Source organism: Lactuca serriola, chromosome 3 (assembly GCF_051521515.1).
Source record: "Lactuca serriola cultivar US96UC23 chromosome 3, Lser_US96UC23_V15, whole genome shotgun sequence".
Taxonomy (NCBI): Eukaryota; Viridiplantae; Streptophyta; class Magnoliopsida; order Asterales; family Asteraceae; genus Lactuca; species Lactuca serriola.
Window position 1 is genome coordinate 592,079 of NC_136410.1, and position 21,959 is coordinate 614,037.

Genomic DNA, 21,959 nt, shown 5'->3' on the forward strand with positions numbered 1-21,959 from the left:
TCATGTTTGCTTAAGGACTCCAAATGCCCTCTCGATATCCTTTCTCGTTGATTCCTGTTTTTTTGTAAAAAATTTTGCTTTTTCACTTCGAGGAACTGAGTATGCCTTCATCAATGTAGAATAATCCGGGTATATCCCATCACCAAGGTAGTAACCATATTTGTACGCGTGCCCGTTTACCGTGAACGTCATATCAGGTGCTTTGTCGGTCCAAATATTGTTGAAAAGTGGAGACTGACCAAGAACATTAAGGTCGTTGTTAGACCCCGCTACTCCAAAAAAGGCATGCCATATCCACAAATCTTGAGATGCAACAGCTTCTAGGATGATAGTTGGTTCACCTATATCTCCTCGAGTGAACTGACCACGCCATGCAGTTGGATATTTTTCCCAAGCCACATGCGTACAATCTAGACTGCCAAGCATACCAGGAAATCCATGCCTCTCTTCATGAGCCGAATATAATCTCTCAATATCACGTTGAGTAGGTTTACGCAAATATTCTTCGTGAAAAACCTCATAAACACATGCAGAAAACCAATCTACACATTCAACCGCGGTCCTCTCGGATACTTTCAAGTATTCTTCAGATGCATCAAATGCTATACCGTATCCCAAATACCTAAGAGCAGCCGCACATTTTTGTATACTACTAAAACCCATTCTTCCTCTAGCGTCGGGTTTTTGTTTGAAAAAATCATAACGAGATTCTAAAGCATTACTAATTCGTAAAAATATAGCCTTATTCAGACGAAAACAACGTTCGAACGAGTCGTCATTATAAAGACAATTATCGGCAAAGTAATCACATACCAATAAGTCGTGTGCGGCTTGGCGATCACGATTGACGACCGCCCTTGTACGCGCTGCATTCGAACTTTCTTCCGCGTGAACGTGTTGCACAACATTGAAGAATGTCTCGACGAATTCTACGTCGTCATCCGAGTCAAAACTTTTTAAAAATTCCATATTTATTAAGGGATCCATGGGTGTAATAGAATGTGTATGTATGTGTATGTGTTTTGGTATTAGAAGTGTATTTATAATTGAGTTTGAAAAAAAAAAAAGAAGAAATGGCCAAAATAGCCGTTCAACGGCCAAAAACCAAACACCCAATCAAATTCATCGTTTGAATCCGTTGTCCCGAACACGACTCACAACGAGCACGGACTACCACGAACCACCGGGACGGTGTGCACGTCCGTGGTTCGTGGACACCTCAATCACGAAACGGCTCGTGGTGAGTATACCAATCGGTCTTATTTATTTATGGAAAATGTTTTCATGTGGGGTACACAAAACACCATCTTAATTTCACACTAAATTATTGCCTTTTTTCCGTGCAAAACTTTAAGTTGAAGTACTCCACACACCATCGTACTTTCGATAACATCTCTACTCCGACATTCAACACCGGTTATTGAGATTTTACATCATTCATTCAGTGACTTTTATTGTGGTGGTGCTGTTGAATACACGGATAAAGTGCTTAAGTGTGATCAATAATTACAACTTTTATCATTCAAGAAAAAAGAATGTATTCCAAATATTGTTACACATATAATCCTCACTTATTACATAAGAGAGATTTTAGAGTTAACCTTTTCTGCTGACGAGGAAGATGAAGGTATTTCGGCTCAAATTAAAGTTGAAATGATGGAAAGATCAAAGATATAGGGGTGAGTATGTTGTTGCAATCCATCCATCATAGTGAACTTACTTTCATCACGAAACACTTTATATCAATTTTTTTTTTGAACGGCAGGCAGATATATTAAAAAAACTAGTCAGAGGCTAGAAGAACAAAACAAGAGGATATTTGAAATAAAAAAGCAACACATAGTCAAAACAAAAACAGAACACAAAGACCAAAATTATAGCCTGCTATAACATTCTAGAATCGGATCGCTACACCATTCAGACCACCGCAGTATCTGACCTTTCTTCTTTCTTGCATTGATCCAAAAGATCGAGAGTGATTTCACCTCAAAAACCAGCGCCGGAATCGATTTTGAATTTGGAGCATGCGCGTGAGCCCTTAAATTCCGATATTTCCATATCACCCAGATAAAAGTTAGCATTATAGCTTCATGAATCCACGCTAGCCTTTGATGCCCTGCTACATTCCTTTTACATTGCAGCATGTCACGGATTGAAACGAGAGGGTAATCTAGCAGCCGCCACCATTTGCAGATGAGCTGCCAGACCTCCTTCGACACCGGGCACTCTAAAAAAATGTGTTTTTCAGATTCCGGATCTCCATGGCAGATCCTACATAAATTTGAGGAGCATATACCGATTCTTGATAAATTAACCATAGTGGGGAGTTTACCGTGATAGATACGCCATGCAAGGATGTTTAATTTGCCTGGGTTCGGTTTAATGTTGTTCCTAGATGATGAATTATTTATATAACCTTTGATTTTGTGCGTTTACCAGCAGGTGCATTATGATTTAAAAACAAAAGCTTTTTTATTGTTTATTTGTTTAAAATTAAAAGATAAAAAATAATCAATTTTTAATAATCCATTATTCTTTTTATTTTCTTATAAATCCAAAGTTCTTAAATATTTAGACCTTATATTTATTTTTTTTTAACTAACCCAAGTAATACATAAGTTTTACACCTAGTGATGTCATATTTCACACCATTTAAACTAAAATTTGCTTTGTTTATACTAAATAATAAGATTCTTCCTTTAATTATTATAGAATGGACTTTAATGATTTCCCCTTCACGATCTGCCAATTTATATTTGCTATGTTCATGTTTATTTATAGTTATAGAATTATGAAAATCAACCACACAATTTGTGAAGGATCACTATTCAATATATGATAATGCATACAACATTAATTTAGGATAATTACACAGGATATACATAATCTTTTACTAAATACAAATATCTAATACCCCCCTCAATAGGGATGGCAAAAAAGCTCAAACCCAAGTGGGAAACCCGAAACCTGATCATTTCGGGTCGGGCAACGGGTCGTTATTAGGTTTTTTATCGGGTTTGGGGCACAGAGTGGGTTATCCTCGCCCCGATCCGCCCTGCATATATATATATATATATATATATATATATATATATATATATATATATATATATATATATATATGTTTGAAACCTTTTGATGTTAATTGCACACGTTCAAAGATAAAATACTTATTGTGGACAATCTTTTTAGTTATTAACAATTTGGTGTGAATGATCAATTTTTTATGTTTTGACCTATTACACTAAACTTAAATCAAATAATTTCAAATATAACCTCTAGTTTATTTTATTACATGAACCGACTATGACCTGCACTTGCCAATACTAGCATTCCATTACTAGCCTATCTCGTTGATCCCCAAACTCTTGAAATCCAGAAGAATACTCCCCGGAATCTTAGCAAGTCCGATAATCCTAATCACCTCCCATGATACCGCACTAAATCCTTAAGTCCTTTATGTTGGTGACTAAAATCCATAACCCTTGCCCTAAACTGGCGAATCTTCACCCAACTTCCCATCCTCAAAGAATCTTTGAATTCTAACCATTATGACCCATGCGATAATAAAATTCCTTAGGTACTTCCAATGACCAAACAACTCATGTAACTATCACCACCATCTTCTTGCTATCGCTCCTAACGTAGCAACGGTAGTGATTGAACCCAAAGGCTCTTCCATGGACAACTGTCGATCATACTAGAACAAACGCCAATACAACTGAACTCTGTAACATCCGGAATTTCAGGTATTATATTTATTCATTTTTATTTTGAGTTTTGTGGAAGACTCGGCGAGTTGGTGCATAGACTCGCCGAGTAGAGACGCGATTTCTCATCCGGATTAATGACCGGACTCGACGAGTCGCATTGGTGGACTCGGTGAGTCCGCGCTGTTTAATAAAACCCTAATTTCTCGAGTTTGGGGCCTATTTAAAGGGCCTTATGGCCGTCATTTGTGCTCACCAGCCCCAGAGCGAAACCCTAGTGAGCTTGAGCGTTTGGAGTTAGAGAAGGAGTCATTGTTGACCTTGGAGGTGTTGTCTAGCAAGGGAAAGGAAGCTATAGCCAAGAGGAAGCAAGAGGGTTAACTTCCTGAAGATCTGAGGTCCAGAACATCACGTTTGAGGTACTATTTTCGAACCCTTTCCTATTGAGGTTATGTTCATGTTGATTTAGGGCTTATTGAGTCCTTTTGTGGCTAGATCTAGTGCTCCCTTGGTCCCTTAAGCGAGTTAGGTTCTGGATCTAGACCCTTGGAGGTCCAGAGTGTCCCTTTGTCCAAGCTTTTTATGAATCCATGGAGGTTTTGGTTTGGGATCTTTGTGCTTGAGGTTAAAACACCATTTATGAGTCATTAGGTGTGATATGAGCACCAAGACATGAACTTTACGTGATAAATAAGCTTGGAAGGACTGGATCTAGGAGTTAGTGGAACAGATCTGACCTCAGAAGGTCGTTTGGGGTTGTGCATGGAATGCACTCGCCGAGTCTATTGGTAGACTCGACGAGTTGGTGCGGGTTGTTCAGTGATTTCGAACCAGGGGTTGAGTAACCGAGTCGGGTGAGTGACTCGGTGAGTCGGAAGGGACTTAGAGGAATCGGGTCCCCGTAGAGACTCAGCGAGTCCATGCCAGACTCGACAAGTTGGGTTGACCGTTGACCATTGACCAGAGTTGATCGGTGTTGACTTGATAGGGTTAGTCAACCCTAGTTGGGAAAGTGTTAATTAGAGATGTGTTTGTGTTATAGGAGGACTATAGCTCGAGAGATCGAGCACTAGTGATTTCAGGGATATACGAGTTACCGAGATACGCGAGGTGAGTCTTCTCACTATACTTTACCTTGAGTAGGTTACCAGAGTTATGTGACAGAGTATTTGTATGCTATATATATGATATGTGTTGTACTGAATTATTTCTATGTGATTTATGTCATGCATGTTTATAGAGTTAGAACCGGAAGGTTCATAGAGTTAGAACCAGAGGGTTCACAGAGTAGGGTCCACGGACCCACAGAGTTATAGCCTCGAGTGGCTAATATGTGTTATGTGTGGTATTTTGGGGAACTCACTAAGCTTTGTGCTTACAGTGTTTGGTGTTATTTGTTTCAGGTACTAGTGAAGATCGTAGGAAGGCGTCGACATGATCAGTACACACACGGGATTTTTATGTTATGAGATCTTGGGATTTTTATATACTATGAATTTGAGTTTCAAACAATGATGTTTTTATGAATAATGAATGAATTGTGTTTGTATAAAATGCGAAAATTGTTTTTGAAATTTACGGTGTTACAAACTCTAACTTCATTGGAGAACTAACCAGCTAATTCCAACATAAACCTCCCAAATGATACTCCTGAATTGATCCCACCAATGAATCAGAACATCAATCGAACAAATTGAAACCCTCTCAGCAAGATACAACTAACTAATAACTTTTGGCATGCAAAACTGGCATATAACAATTCTTGAAGATATAAACCAGATAATAGCAAATAAACAAACCAAAGATAATGCTTACCCTAACCAGTACAAAATTTCCAAGCAATATAAATTCTGGAAAAAAAAAAAGAAGAAAGCAAAAGATAACATACCCACAATAGCACCTGCTGGAACCCTGACCTCCTCTACCTGTCGAGGTACTCGTGATGGAACCTGAGCTTCCCCCAACCATTAACCATGGGCAATATGCCATGATATGACCAGGCTGATGACAACAATGGCACAATTCTACCTCCAGTTTGCATTCTTGGCGAAGGTGGCCCTTCCATCCGCACATGCCTCACTGAGACCTGCCGCTCACATGCTCATGTTCCCCTTCATCCTTCGTACAACCAACACGGTCCATCGAGTCTCTAACACTAGTTATTGCAACGTCTAAATGCTCAGATTACTGAGCTAGACCATGATTCCTCTTCCTCTTCTCCAATTGCCCCAAATCAATCTTCCGCTCTTGGGTAACCCCGACCATCCGATCGTCCGCCAAGGTCCAGCCCTCGAACCTGACAACCAATCTATTAGTGACACACCCAAATATGTTGGGTAACTCCTCGCGAAACCTCCACGACAATCCAATCATGAGATAGAACCCATTGAAAACATGGTGCATAACCCACCTCCGATCCCAAATGACCAAAACTAGCAATAGGATCCTCCTTCTTGAAAGATTCTACGGCTCCACAAGCTCTGGGCTCCAGATGAGCCCCAAACTACCCCGCTACAATCTCGGCCTGAAAAGCCCCGAGACGACCATCCAAGAGCTCCAAAATCCCTTCCTTGACCGAACCAAAGATCACAGGAGTCCATTCCAAAATATTGCATGTAATCTCCGATGATATGAACTCCCGCATGCGCTCATCGATCAGCTCAACACCTGCACCTGAGCCTAAATCTGAACCTGAACCTCCTTCTCGAGTGCTCATCACCATACTGAAAAACAACATGCAAATGATCAAAACATACCCAAGAATCCTCATCCCATAGGCTTCCAAGATTTCTTCAAAACTTTCCCCGATTCGAGTATGGATCCTGTTCTTTTAATAGTACGGGCCCAATACTACCGTCCACACCTATCCATACTTTCCTCAAGAATCATCCTAAATCCTTTAAGCCACCCTATCAAACTAATACCCAAATACTTGCTACGCAGCGCAACCAAACCCACTGAAGCACTACCTAGACTTTCCTAGGTTCCGGACCTCACCCTGCAATCAGCTACTGACGAACTCCCCATAATGGCAGTTACCCACCTCATGAATACAATCACATGCAACAAAGCTTACATAATCCTTCGAGGAACAGACTCGTCCCTAAAATGGTTAGACTTAGATGAGAGTTGTGCAATATGGTCAAATTTGTCACTCTGAGATTATCCAACCTTTGCCACATGCGACTTGACATATTCACTTAATAGCTAACTCACATCACTTATGAGTTCCACAAATCATAAAGCAAGCAACATTCGAGTAGTAACATTATAATCCATAGGATAACCAAGAACACCCAATCCCACATACTACAACTCATGCTAGGAACTCCCACTCTCACTGTTGATTACCTTACACATACAAATTATACCCAATCTAGGATCCCATGCTTCTTAGGCCACAAGGCATCACATATTAGGCTAATTTATCACTGACTAATCACAACTAGCATGAAAGGCTACAAGCTCGTACAATAGGCATACAAGGCATCTCTCCTAGTATTTTATCGTGTAAAAATTGAGTAGATTCTTATCCCCAATTTCTAACACCCTGAATCTAGAAGGTTAACTATGGAATGATGCCAAATTTAAGTTGAACTCGGCGAGTTAGAGGAGCCAACTTGGCGTGTTGAAGATGAAGAATCATGGGGATTTTATGGGTCTACTTGACGAGTTGGACACTCAGAAGGAAACCCAAAATTTAGGGTTTTGCACCCTATTTAAACACTTTAAGTTCCAAGTGTTGGCCTCATTCCCAGCCCCCATAACCCTTAACCCTAATGTCGAAACCCTAGAGCCTTCTTGAGTGTTGTGAGCTCACTTTGGGTGTGTTTTGGTGTGTTTGAAGCTCTTTGAAGGAAGAGAAGCTTGGTGCAAGGTGGTGGTTCAAGTAGGAGCTTTCAGATCTTGGTTATCTACTCCATTTTCAGCATATTTCGGGCATAAAGCTCTAACCTTTCTTAGTATTGGCTTAGATCTCTTCTTAGGTTTATTTGTATTCCTTTAGCCGTGGATGGGTGGTTGTTAGGGAATTAGAAGTCCCAAGTGTTTATCCTTTTCGGATCTATGATCTTCATGATCTCTTTTGGCATAAAGGTGCCAACTTTATGGTCTTAATGGCTTCATGTATTCATTAAGTCCTTCTTTTGGCCTCTTTTGATCTTTTGAGCTTCTTTTAGTCATGAATAAGTGTAAAGTTGGAAACTTTACATGGCCATCTAGGCTCATATGGCCATATCTGCATTTTAGAGTTTTGTCCTTGTTGAAAAAGTGCTTAATGATTAAGTCCTCACCCTTTTAAGTTTAGTGTTTGAGGTTTAAACCCATTTTGATGGTTCTTAGGGTTAAAGTTGGAAACTTTACCCTTCTTGAGGCCATTTCAATTAAGATCTGGGTTGAGAATCCCTTAGTTTCGAAAAGGTCGGCTTAATGAATTAAGAGGTTGGATTTCTGGTGAACTCGGCAAGTTGATAGGGTTTTGCCCGATCTTTGCAGACTAATGAAGAAACTCGATGAGTTGAAAGACAACTCGGCGAGTTGGGTCAACTTGGACCGTTGACTTTGACTTTTGATTTATGACTTTGAGCAAGTTTGTCCCAAGGGGTCTTTGAGGTAATCTGAATTGTAATGAAGGGAAGTATGGGCTTAGGATAAGGCTCATATGGGATTGGGCCCAATTTGTAAATTGGGCCATTAGTGGGCCTTTGTGGATCTTTTGGTTTTGGGCCTTTTTGGTTTTTGAAGTTGGGCCAGTTTAGATTCTTATTTGGGTTAAGGGTAAAATGCTCATTTTCCCCCAAGTATGGTTAGTGGGCCTTGGAATGGAATCCATTTGTTGATTTGGTGTAATTTTGATATGTTAGTTTGGAGTTGTCGTCAGGGCAACAGCAAGGGAATTCTTTCAGCGAGCTTCAGCATTCGAGGTGAGTCTCCTCACTGTTGTATGGGTCGAAGGCACCAATGTCGGCCCATTTGGTTTATGTATTGTAGGAAGACCCAGGGGTTAGCCTTTGGCATTATGTATGAAAGACCAGGAGATAGCTCCTGGCACACTATATGCAAGACCAAAGTCTAAACTCTGGCAATTAATTAGTTAAGTAGTATAGATTGTATGCTAGTTGTCTTTGTGATGCTTGCATGGAAGACTAGGAGGTTGCTCTTGGCACTTATCTGTAAGACCCAGGTTTGTGGCCCCCAGCCTGGCAAGAAAGACCACGAGGCGACTTGTGGCATAATGGCAAGACTATGGTTGGCACATAACACTCTTATTGATTATGGTATATGAATGATATGTATGGCTCACGGGTATGTATGATATATATGGTTTGTTGGATATGTATGGTATATGGTATTTGGGGTACTCACTAAGCTTTGAGCTTACAATTTTCAGTTTATGTTTCAAGTACTCCAGTTTTCAAATGAGAGAGCTCGAGACGATCGCAGCCTGTACACCCTTGTTTTCCGCAATTTGTGATCTTTGGGAATGACTCTGATAATTATGTATTTTAAATGCTTTTTAAATTTTTGGATAAGTTTACAATAGTGTTTTGATTATAACAAAAATGAAATTTTCAACCTTGATTCTTGGGATGTTACAAGTTGGTATCAGAGCCTTGGTTTGAGGGATCCGGGCATACTCTCGGGTATTCCTGAACTCAAACTGAGGGTTTTGTGAAATTTTCAGAAAATGAACATTTAACTAAAAATGAATTTCTAATCAAAGAAAGGTGTGTGATGCGTTCAATCAGTCGAGCTAAAGAAAGCGATTCCCAAAATACCAATACATGATTATTATGTGATATGCTATCATTATATGAATCGCATGCTTGATTAGGGCTAAGGATCTACTCAGTTGTATATGCTAGGAAAGATGCCTTTATATGCCTAATTGTATGAGCTTTAGTATTGCATGCTAGTCTATATATCTGATAAATGGATAGATTGTATTGATTAGAGTATGTTGGTTAGATTTTACGTGCCTGAATGTTGCTTGCTTTGTGCGTTGTGGGACTCTTAATGATGTGAACTGACTGTTAAGTGAATATGTTAAGTCACATGTTACACGGGTTAAATAATCTCGGAGTGATGGACTTGTTCCTATTGCACAGCTCTTGTTTGATTCCAACCGTTCTAGGATTGAGTCTTTTACTCGAAAGATTATCTGATCCCTGTTGCATGGGCTTATATTCATGAGAATGCTAGTTGACATTGGTGGGAGTCCTTCAGCAACTGAAGGATGGGTGTGGTCGGGAACCTAGGAGAGCCTAAGATATGCTTCAGTGGGTTAGTGATGAGGTTTAGTGAGTATTGTGCATTGGTTTGAGGAAGTAACTTAGAGGATTCGGGAGGATTGCAGAGGAAAGTATGGAAATGTGTGGAAGGCAGTATTGAGCCCGTACTAATGAAAGCATAGGATCTATACTCGAATCAGCAAGAGCCTTGGAGAATCTAAGTAGCTTGTGGGAAAGGAATTTCGAGCATATTTTGATCATTGGCTTCTGGTATTTTTGTTTGGAGATGAGCTCTCAAGGAGGTGGTTCAGATTCTGGTTCAGGTTTCAGCTGAGGTGCAGGTATTGAGCCGATTAGCGAGCTGTTGTGGGAGTTCATCTCATCGGAGATTTCTCATAGTATTTTGGAGATATTGGATGAGTGTTTGGGCGTGTTCCACGGGAAGGTTATGGCTATTGTTGGAGCTTGCACTCTTTTTTTTCGGGAGTTTCGTCCTTGTGAAGCTCCTACGTTCCATGCGGAGAGAGACCCCATTGTCAGTAGGAGGTGGTTAGTGGATGTGGCTAATGCGTTCAAGACAAGTTTCTGCCCCGAGGAGGTAAAGGTCAGATATGTTTCTTGCCTATTGAAGGACAGGGCACGAGATTGATGGGAAGAGGTCAGTAGTGAGTTGGGTAATGATGTTGTTAATGCTATGTCATGGGATGACTTCTCGATCCGATTCCGAGCTGAGTTAGCACCTGCGATTGAGGTGCAACAGGTGGCGCGAGAGTTTCTGGATCTCCGCCAGACTACTGAGACTGTGACAGGGATCACTGCCAAGTTCTGAGAGAGGGCTTTATTGGTACCACAGTATGCTGCAGATGAGGAAATAAAGAAAGTGAGGTATCATGATATGCTGCAGGATGATATCAGGGAGTTCGTGAGCATTTCGGGGTGCGAGACCCTAAATGATAAGATTGCTAGAGCCTGAGAGTGGGAGATTGATTTTGGAGCACATTAAGAAGAGGGGGTCAGATCAGGTGCATATATTGGAGAGTCCCGGGAAGAGACCCAAGACTTCTGACCAACTTTTGAGAGACCAGCAGGGCCGGGTTCAGTGCTAGAGTTTGTCACTCCAGGGGTTTGGGATGCTACAAGTCTGGCAGCGTTAGTCACGTCAGCAGGGATTGTCTTCCGGGGGCAAGCCCGTTATGTTTTCACTATGATCAGGTGGGCCATAAGAAGGCCGACTGTCTGATGTTGAGGATGGGAGCAGTGAGTGCGCCTGCTCTGGCTACTTTGAGGATTACTGATGGACGTGAGGGTAGGGCAGGAGCCCCAACGGAATGGAGTCGGGCTTTGCAGTGTCAGACAGGGGAGGTCAGGTCTCCAGCTGGCGATGTTGCGGGCATATACCTTTTGCTTTGTTTTCAGTTTTATGTGCATTTGTTGTGGGGGTCTTGCATTGATTTGGAAAATTATATCGGGTTGGCTAAGTGTATCTCTGGTTTATTTCTCTGCTTATGTTTGGGTTGTCTCTTCAAGAAATGTTATATTCCATTTTCATGCCATGAATCGTTAATGGATTAGTAAGGTTTGTTTATTGTATAGCGGGTTTCAAGTTTTCGGGTGTTATTCTGGTTTTTGGTCTGGCTCGGTCAGAGGCATTGTGTGGAAGGCTTATGGTCTTGGTTCAGCAGTGTGATTCTCCAGCACCGCCAGGATTCAATGGATTTAGCATTGGTGCGCAGATTGTCTTCTTGGATGTGCCGAAGGAAGTGGTCTATTTCGGAGGTTTTGTTATGAGCATCTTTTCCTTGGATTTCAGGATTTGAGTGTGGTATCATGTTATAGTATTCAGGGTTATCAGTATTGTTGGGATTCGGGAAGTGTTCAGCTGGTCTTCAGGGGATTGTGTGGTATTTGGATAGTGATGGAACACTAGCTTTAGTAAGCACTGATTGTTGGCAGATCACTCATTGGAGGGTAAGAAGGATTGATAATCTTTCAATTCTCGAGTGTTGCGAGTGCTTAGTTGAATCAAATCGGGGGAGAACCGTTCAGGTATTCAAGAAGGAAGTGGGTGTGAAACTAGGACAAGTTTCGCATCCCCATTGGGGAATGGCATCTCATTTGGCTGTCTGGATTGAGGATTTTGAGAGTTAGGAGTTCGGGAAACTTCCCAACATTGAGTTTGCGTCTTCTTGGTATTGATGGCAGGCTTTGGGGGACCTAGGTTGGGGTTCCAGGTATGACCCATGTTCAGCTCAGGTGTTGTGTCAAGTGTATGCTCGACTTTGGATGTGTTCAAATTAATAGATCAACAGTAAGGCTTTGGGCGGTAGTTGTGGAAAGGTGGAAGTGATGCAAGACTGCGGGGTGGCCTGTAGCATTCACTAGTTAGCAGTTAGAATGGGAGTGTTGTAAGACTGCGGGATGGTCCGTAGCATTCACTAGTTTGAAAATAGTGTAGGCGTGTTGTAAGACTACATGGTGGCCCGTAGCATTCACTAGTGGTTAGTTCGTGTGGGAAGTGTTGTAAGACTGTAGGGTAACCATTAGCATTCACCGGTCCCTATGTAGTGGTGAGATTGTGGTAAATTTGTGATTTGCTCATGGATTTCTTCAAATGGTTTAGGACAAGGCGGGTCTGTTCGCAAGGCTGTGGGAGGGCCACAACATGTTTGGAATCAGAAATTGGTAGGTCGCGGGAGACCGCGTATGAGATAAGGCTACAGTTGGTCCTGTAGCGTTCAGTTTAGCATCGGGTTAATGTCATGAGGGTTCAGGTGATTATCGTTAGTCGAGGTTTTCTTTCGGAAGTTGCGTGGGGCGACTGTGGGAGTGTCATTTGGCTCAACAGTCGAGCGGAATTCGGTATTTTAGATAGTTGGAAGACAAATTGGGACTAGGGAGGTCTCAGATGCATGTGGGAAGCATCCAGGAAGGAGCGTGATGCTTCAGGCAATAGTTGTGATTCGAGGATTCATGTGGGAGTAGAATAACTGGTTTATTGGGGAACGCTAAGTCACTCGCAGTAGGATTAAATAATCTCAGAGTAAATGATTTGACCTTGTTGTGAAGCTCTCGTCTGATTCTAACTGTTGCATGGATGAATCTTCTACTCGAAGGATTATCTAAGCCTTCTGTCGGATATAAGTGTTCTGTAGCGGTATATGGTCGGTGAATTTGTCCCCTTTGGAGCATTTTGTTGGTTCAAAAACTCTATGGGGTTGGCTTGGAGGCGGTTTGGTGTGGCAGGTCTGACAGGAAGTCAGACCATTGAGACTATTGGTTTCGGAATTCAGGCGAGGTAGGATTGGGTTTTATTCAAAAGATTGAGGATTCATTCTTCACCGGGCTTGAAGAACTATTTTAAGGATGGTTTCAGTAGAGCTAGACAGGTTGTAGTATGATAAGAGTTGGAACTGTTAAGATTGGTTTGTTATTCGTTCAGCGGTCTATCGGGAAGTAAGATCATTGTAGATTTCAGGTCTCAGAAAGGTAGAGGTGGTTTGAAAGGGCTAAAGGTTTGATTAGTGTCTTCGGGATGGAAGTTCTGGTTTGGGTTCCGGTTTGTTTTGAGAAGATTGTTCTATGCACATTATTTTCGTTTGTGTTCATCAGGTTGTTTGATTTGAGATGAGTGCTTGTAAGGAGCAATTTCGAGGACAAAATCTGATTTAAGTGGGGGAGAGTTGTAACACCCGGAATCTAGAATGTTAATTGTGGAATTATGAAAAATTCAAGTTAAACTTGACGAGTTGGAGGAGCCAACTCGGCATGTTGAAGATAAAGAATTGTGGGGATTTAATGGGTCTAATCAATGAGTTGAGGAGCCTCAAATCGACAAGTAGAAGTTGTCTTGACCGCGAAGTTTAATGAAGCAACTCGACGAGTTGAGGAGCCTCAAATCGGCGAGTTGGCCATTCAGAAGGAAACCCTAATTTTAGGGTTTTGCACCCTATTTAAACACTTAAAGTTCCAGGTGTTGGCCTCATTCCCAGCCCCCATATCCCCTAACCCTATTCTGGAAACCCTAGATCCACCTTGAGTGTTGTGAGCTCATCGTGGGTGTGTTTTGGTGTGCTTGAAGCTCTTTTCAGGAAGAGAACCCTGGTGCAAGGTGGTGGTTCAAGTAGGAGCTTTCAGCTCTTGGTTCTCTGCTCCATTCTTAGCACATTTGGTGTATAAAGCTCTAACCTTGTAACACCTGGTCTCAGATACATATTTAAATTCAAGACAAACTTCATATTTTACCCTTGGACTCGGTGAGTTGGAGGCCCAACTCGTCGAGTAGGATCTACTCCGGGTCGGGGGACTAAGTGACCTACTTGACGAGTCGGAGGACCGACTCGGCGAGTAGGAGTTGTCCGACTGAAACCCTAAATTGGAGGGTTTACATCCTATTTAAACATCTTATGAGGCTTCCACCCCCAACCTCTATCACCTTCAAGCTCTGTCCCCGAAACCCTAATAAATTATGAGCATTCTTGAGCAATTTGTGCCTTTCCTTGTGGTTTGAAGTTAGAATACGGAAGGGAAAGCTTGGTGAATCAAGAAGCAAGTCAATGGATCTAGAGTTGTGGATGCACTTCCAGTTATTCGAGGTAAAGAGCTCCTATCTTGACTCCTTATTTGGTAGATCTACTTTGAGGCTTGAATCTTGGCATCTTTGGGGGCATTTCCAATCCATTTCGGATTGTAGAGCGTAATATAGGGTAAATGCTTCAGATCTGGAACATTAGAGGGTTCTCATGCCATAAAGGTGCCAACTCTATGGCTATGAGAACCCCATGCATGTAATAAAACCTATTTTTGGTCTTTAGAGCTTAAAAGTCCCATGCATTGACATAAAGTTCATGACTTTACTTGTTATATCGACCTTATGAGCCCAGATCTAATCTTTCAATGAGATTAGCACAAAAGAAATCGAGTTATAGGCATGGACATTAGTTGACTCGACGAGTCGTTCTTGGGACTCGGCGAGTCGGGGGTTTGGTTCCCCAACCTTTTCTAATATAAAGGGATCTAGTTGAGTCTAGAAGGGATCTAGATGAGTCCAGAAGGGGGACTCAACAAAATGGATGTAGTTATGGACCTGGAAACCATGGGACTCGGCGAGTGTATGAACACACTTGGCGAGTCCAAGGCAATCTCCCAACCTAGAAATACGGACTCGACGAGTTGTTCATACAACTCGGCGAGTCACGGACTAGTCACACTCATATGATGAAGATTCGACGAGTAAAGTAGGGGTTGGGAACAGATGAAAGAATAGGGCTCGACGAGTTGGTGAACCAACTCGGCGAGTCAGGTCAACTGGGTGTTGACTTTGACCAGGATGTTGACTTTAGCCAGGGGTAAAATGGTCATTTTACCCTAAGAGTAGTTATCAGTTTTTGACTAAGTACCTTTATGTAAATTTATAGTCGGAGAGTCGCCGGAGCATCCGACATAGATTCCTCACCCAGAGTTGCAGCAGTCAGTCACACGAGGTGAGTTTTCCTCCAATGGGAATGGGTCTAAGGCACCAATGCCGACCCGTTTAAGTATTTATAGTATGTTGGGGTTAGCCCGATGTAGTTCATATGTTTTCGGACTTCGGTCCGATGTCGAGACGGTCCGAAGAAGTAGTTACGTATGCGTAATGTCTTTGTGATTCATGTATGTTGTATGTTGTATGTTATATGTTATGTGTTATGTGTATCGGGCTTTAGCCCGATGCCGGGGAAAGCCCGATGTATGTTAGTTTATATGCTATGAGTTATGTGTTCCGGGGCAAGCCCGACGTATGCTAGTTTGAATGCTATATGTTATATGTTCCGGTCTTTGGTCCGATGTTGGGGCAAGCCCGATGCAGATTATGTGATTTTATTATATGTTTATGATATATGTCATGTTGTGTATGTGCCAGGGTAAGACCGATTTCGGGGTGAGCTCGATGGCCGATGTGGTCGGATGTCGGGGTTAGCCCGATGCCGGACAGGAGTCCGATGCCGGGTACGTCGATGTCGGGATTCGTCCCGATGTAGTTGGGAGTAGTCCCAGAGTATTGTTATTTGTGATATGTTATTTGTATGGTATGTGGTAGATTGGGGGAGCTCACTAAGCTTCGTGCTTACAGTTTCGGTTTTGGTTTCAGGTACTTTCGACAGCAAAGGGAAGAGCTCGGGATGATCGCATGACACACACCACTGTCTTCAGCCTGGGAGTTTTACTATGATATTTTGATATGATATTCGATATGAGATTTTATATGTGATAGATATTATAGCATTTTGAAACACATGGTTTATGATTTTCATACTTTGGCAATGATATTATGGTTTTAATATTGCTTTAAAAACTAAATTTATGGGTTGTATTGTTGGGATGTTTCAAGTTGGTATCAGAGCCTTGGTTTGAGGGATTCGGGCACACTTCGGGTGTGTCTGAACTCAAACTAAGGAAGTGGTATAAAGTTTTAAAAGAAAAACCATGTTTATAAAAGGATTTTGAGCAAAGAAAACAATTTTTGAAAAGTATAAGAATTTTGAAAAGAGAAAAGGGTGTGGTGCATAGTCACATAAATCGTTGGGTGAGGCACGATCTACGTACCAATTCGCCCGTACCAAAACACGGTACGAAAGTGTACCGGGGACGCTCGGGATCGCGTTTCTAAACCTGAAATTGTCGTTCCAAAATTGCAATTCGACCGTACCTGATGCTATGTGGATCACGACTTTCTTGATTCCAAAACGTATTTGCAATCAATTGGGTATATGATTGGGAATTTGAAAAGTCAATTAATTGGTGTACGTTTCTCTATGTATTTGATCGCATTATGAGCGAGCCTTTAAAATTGAGTTTATACGCTGCCATTTGACCTATATTTGGCTTCCCTCCCATCACAATTTTCATTTAATTTAATTTCCAGAACATCATAAATCAGATTTCATTTTTTTATTCTTGATTATAAAATCATGGTTTTTGGAAATAAAAGAAGTATAAATACCTTTCTGTAGTTGCTTGACTGCTTCCAAATCATTGAATGATGGAATCTGGGTGATTTCTTTGATGGGTGTGTGAGAAGAACGGAATTCAACTGTGGAATTAAGGAAGAAAAACATGGGTTCATTGAAAGTTATGTCCCTATCAGTTATCTTTCCGCATTTCTTCAATCTCAAACTCCGGAATCTAAAACTCTGGAATCTAAATTGGATGAGTAAGCACTTTTGACTTTTGATTTTTTTTTTTTTTTGCATTTGATGTAACCTATTTTGAGTTTTTGATGTTTGTTACTTTGTTTGATTGCAAGTTTTATTTTACGTTTATCTAATATGTTTTGAGTTTTGGTACATGGTACCATAATATTTGGTACATCGTACCGGAGCATCCCTGAGCATATCGAAATGAGCCTACCCCCTCTCGTACCGAATTTTAGAGACCTAGCGAATTGTGTACCGCGTACCCATACCCGTACCAAAGTGTACCGCTTTTTATGTGACTATGGTGTGGTGCCTGCAATCAGCCGAGCTTAAGTAAGTACTCCTAAATTACCCATACAAGTTTATGCTATGTTATGATTATCACCTTTATTAGAACAGCATGCTAGATTAGGACTAAGGATCTAGGAAGGATGCCTTATGTGCCTGTTATATGTATTTCAACTTTATGAGAACTGCATGCTAGTACAGAATTATCAGTATGATAGCCAGAGTAGTATATGCTTGCATATGTGTACTCAATGCCCGAATGCTGCTTGCTTTGTGCTTTTAGTAGTTCTAGTTGTCTTTCACTAACTAGTAAACGAATATGCTAAGTTACATATTGCAAGGACTAAATAATTTTAGAAGGTTAGGTCTAGCTCTATTTCACAGCTCTTGTTTGAGTCCAACCGTTGTAGGGTAGGATCTCTCGGTCGAAGAATTATCTAGTCTGAGTAATATGTAATAGTATTCTCAATTTAGTTAGGGGAAGAAAGAAGGGACTTCTTATGAAGCTGACGGTGGAGATCGAGTTGGTGATTACCCTAGGGCAAGCCTAGGATGAGAGTAGCAGGGAGCAGTAGCAATAGAAAGGACTTGGTGGAGTCAAGGCAGTTCTTGAGGAAAGTACGGATAGATGTGGAAGGTAGTATGGGCCCGTACTACTAAAAGCAGAGGATCCGTACTCGAATCAAGGAAGGCTGAGATAAGACCAGGGAACTTGTAATGTATGTGATCCCTCTAGTTATATTAGTATTCTGACGTTTGTCATTATGTGTTTTCAGAATGGTGGTTTTACGCCTTAGACCAGCAGTCGGCAGTTCAGGTGCCGGGGAGGGATCAGGTTCAGGCTCTGGAGTTGAGCATTTAGATGAGCAAACTAGAGAGTTCTGTTGGGTTTTGAGCATTCTAACACTCCTAAGTGTACATGCAACCCTAAATACCTTGGATCTATGTTTTCTCTATTATACATGCAAATAAGAACTTCCAAGGTATTATCCTAATCTAGCATACAAAACAATAACTATAGCAAGATATAATACATACCTCTTTGGAGAAGAAAGTCTTCATGAAGCTAGAGTGCCTAGTGCCCCAAGTGTGACACCTCAAATGGAATCACAATCATCAAAACACTTGGAATGACTTGAGAGAATTCTACACTTATCAAAATCAGCTAGCCCTTTCACTTCACACACTAGTGTGATTCTAGTTTCCAATTTTGCCAAGAATAATATCTTTATATAGTGTTACAATTAGGGCAAACCCTAATTGTCATGACTTTCCATTTCCTTGGATCCATGGGTACAAATACACCATGGAGCATCCATGGACCATCCTATGGGTTTTAGCCCAACTTGATTATCCATGGAGCATTAGCCCACTATACAAGTATGGATGATTTACACAATCAACCCATATATTTAATTAGTCTTCTTTTGATCACTTAATTAATCCTAGATTAATTCTTGATCAATACTAATTAAATAACCTTATTATTCTTATTATTAATATACTAGAACTTATAATATATTAATAACCGTAAGTGTCTTATTTCTCTCATCCAAGTGCATGATGGTATGCAACCCAAATGGACCATGCCGGGTCGGGTCAAGTCTTACCAATTATAGTTATGGACTTAGACATTAATCCAACAAGTTCATCTCCTCAAAGATCACGCATAGCATACTTAAGCAGACCCCTGTCATCTTCGGTTCGATCAAGGAGGGTATTATGGAGCTTATGAATGAGAGATTGAGTGCGTTTCGCACTAAGGTGGCGGCCACGATGGGGTCACTCACGCTCACGTTCAGAGAGTTCATGACATGCGGAGCTCCTGATTACCAGGGGTTCGAGAACCCATTGCTAGTACCAGATGGTTGGCAAAAGTCGCCAATGCATTCCGCACCAGCAGGTGTCCCGAAGAGGACAAGGTTAGGCTCGCGTCCTGTCTTCTGAAGGGAAGGGCACGTGACTGGTGGGAGGAGGTCGGCAAATCCATTAGAGATTACACTGTGTTGGATGCTATGACCTAGAGTGATTTCACAAACAGGTTCATAGCGGATTTCGCACCTGTATTAAGGTGCAGCCGCTTGCTAGGGAGTTTTAGGACCTCCAGCAGACGACGATGACTGTGGCGAAGATTACCGCCAAGTTTAGGGAGAGGGCCCTTATTGTTCCGCAGTATGTGGCGGACAAGGAGATGAAAAAGGCCTGATATCATGAGATGTTGTAGAGTGATATCCGCCAGTTTGTGAGCCAGTCCAGCTGCAAGACGCTAGACGATATGATAGCGAGGGCTCGAGAGAGAGTTAGATTTAGAGATGGAGAGGAAGAGGAAGCCAGAGGGAATTCAGACAGGAGGTTCAGGCAAGGAGCCCAACGTATCAAATCACAGATCTCGGAGCCAGCAGAGCCACGGTCGTTGTGGCAAATGCGGCAGGATGCACGAGGGAGCGTGCAAGGCAGGGAGTTCGGGCTGCTACAAGTGCAGCTAAACTGGTCACATGAGCTGAGATTGCACAGCTGCTACCACCACCACACCAATTGAAACTTTTGTTTTCTATAATTAACATTGCTAGCTTGCAATACTTAACATAATTATCATGCTCCCACTAACATGATGATTATTAGCATAACACTTATGCTCCCACTAGCTTTGACATGTACTCAGAAATCAGCTGGACTTCTAGAAATCAATACTTCATTGACTTTCTTACCAAAGTTCAGATTTCTGATACTAGATTGTTTTGATAAGACTTTATCAAAATCATACACCTTCCCTTAGATAGCACACTTGTGAGTCTAAACAATTATGAAGAGGTATGCCTCTTGCCGTAATCATAATGGTTAGACCTTTTTGCCACTTCTCACAAGTCCATGTTAGTGTGCCGGTTAACCACACGCGCTCCACTAACGACTTTGAGAATGCAAATATCACAATTGCTATCTAGCTAAAATCTACTTAGTGAAAGTGTTTCCTCACCATCATTTTCATGAATCGGAGAGAAACCTTATGACACTTAGATTTACTGGTGTATGTGTTCTTATCCATGTGAATTTGTCAAAACCATAGTCACAAGACAAAGATAATGACAAGTCCAAAACCATATGGATTGAACTCAATCTTAACTTCTTGCCACTTGACAGCTCAAGGGCCTGCCATTGCTTCCAAGTTGTTATGCAACACATTGAGAACTCTAAGAACTCATATGCAAAGCCAACTTCAACTGGAATGGGCACAGTATATGTCAACACAATAGGTTGTAGACCTCAAGTCGTGTGCTAGTGAAGAACTTCAGGTTCTCTTCTTGATTGGTTCTTGAGACTTTCAAGACCTTTAAGACTCCCACTGTCCTCTTGACCTATAAGACTCCCTTGTCAAATATCCAAGAGATAGTGTAGATTCTAATCAAGATAAACACTTCACACAATTGGCCTAAGTTGGTCTTTGTTTTATCCAAAACATCACAACTCACCAATTTCAAATGTACAAGAGTAGAAAACTTTTACTCTTACATTTGACAAGTGTTTTAAACCTTCTTTAAGACATGTCACTCAAATGACAATCTTGGAGTATGACTCTAAGACTTGTATTGGAACGAAGTATGACTCATCTTCTTGATTTAACCATTTCAACAATTCAAGATCCCTCTTCTTAGTCATAAGAATGCACTAAGATTTCCTTAGAGAACTAATTGTGCTATGGTTACTTAATCATTAAGATGATCACGAAAGCTGATACTAAAGTACTCTCCCATCTTTTCAGATTTGAGAAACTTTTATCCTTCTGCCTAATTTGATTCTTCTTATTCGCTCTGCCATACATTGGAACCATTTTCCAATGTCTCAGAGTTACACTTAAGCTGTAAGTATAATCATATTTACTTAGCTTTAGTAAACTATAACGAATAGTCTTATCGATCTAATGTGGTGGACTTAATCAGTGCACATGACTATGTACTCGATCCCTTAGTCCTTTACTTGACTCACACATCCATGTGAACAAGTAATTAGTCCTAATTTTCCAAAACTTGAAAGTTCTCATTCATCATGCTATACAACTTGCATGATTCCAAGTTCCGATCCAATTGAAACTTGGGTGATGAGAATCTTTCCTTATTTGGTAAATCTAGACATTACCACAAATGAAAGAATCAATTTCATATTTCCACTCTTGCTCTTAATGGAATTTTATAAGCAACAATTTTTCCTCAAATGCCATTATAAGGATATTTTAAAATAAATAAAATCAAAAATTTTTCTTTTATTTTAAAACTTTGCGGAAAACTTATCCTTACAATCCATATGAAAACTTGTTGTTATCTATTCCTTAAGCAATAATATCATAACTCCTAAGAAGTAGCTCAAGAATCCGATCTTCAAACTATGCGATAGAAATCCATCTACGCCATCAGATTCAGCATATTCTTTCTTTAAGTTTCTTCACTTTTCTTTCATTCTTAAAACATCACCATGTGACCCAGTCACATCATGTATCAAGAATCTCAGAATAGAAACTTAACAGAGTTAGATAGTGGACTTTACCTGAAGTAGAGTCAAACTTATTG

The 21,959-nt window shown here is 41.0% G+C and overlaps 2 protein-coding genes across 2 annotated transcripts; both read right to left on the bottom strand.

Annotated features, from left to right (window-relative positions):
• LOC145094202 (uncharacterized) lies at positions 1-969 on the bottom strand. The gene has a single exon (XM_079032505.1). It carries the CDS (start codon positions 967-969, stop codon positions 1-3), a length of 969 nt encoding a protein of 322 aa, XP_078888631.1.
• A 905-nt stretch (positions 970-1,874) lies between these two features.
• On the bottom strand, positions 1,875-2,318 carry LOC145094203 (uncharacterized). The gene has a single exon (XM_079032506.1). It carries the CDS (start codon positions 2,316-2,318, stop codon positions 1,875-1,877), a length of 444 nt encoding a protein of 147 aa, XP_078888632.1.
• Between the last annotated feature and the right edge of the window lie 19,641 nt (positions 2,319-21,959).

Coding starts and splice junctions, on each gene's coding strand:
- LOC145094202 (XM_079032505.1), bottom strand. CDS start 969: ATGGAATTTTTAAAAAGTTTTGACTCGGATGACGACGTAGAATTCGTC.
- LOC145094203 (XM_079032506.1), bottom strand. CDS start 2,318: ATGGTTAATTTATCAAGAATCGGTATATGCTCCTCAAATTTATGTAGG.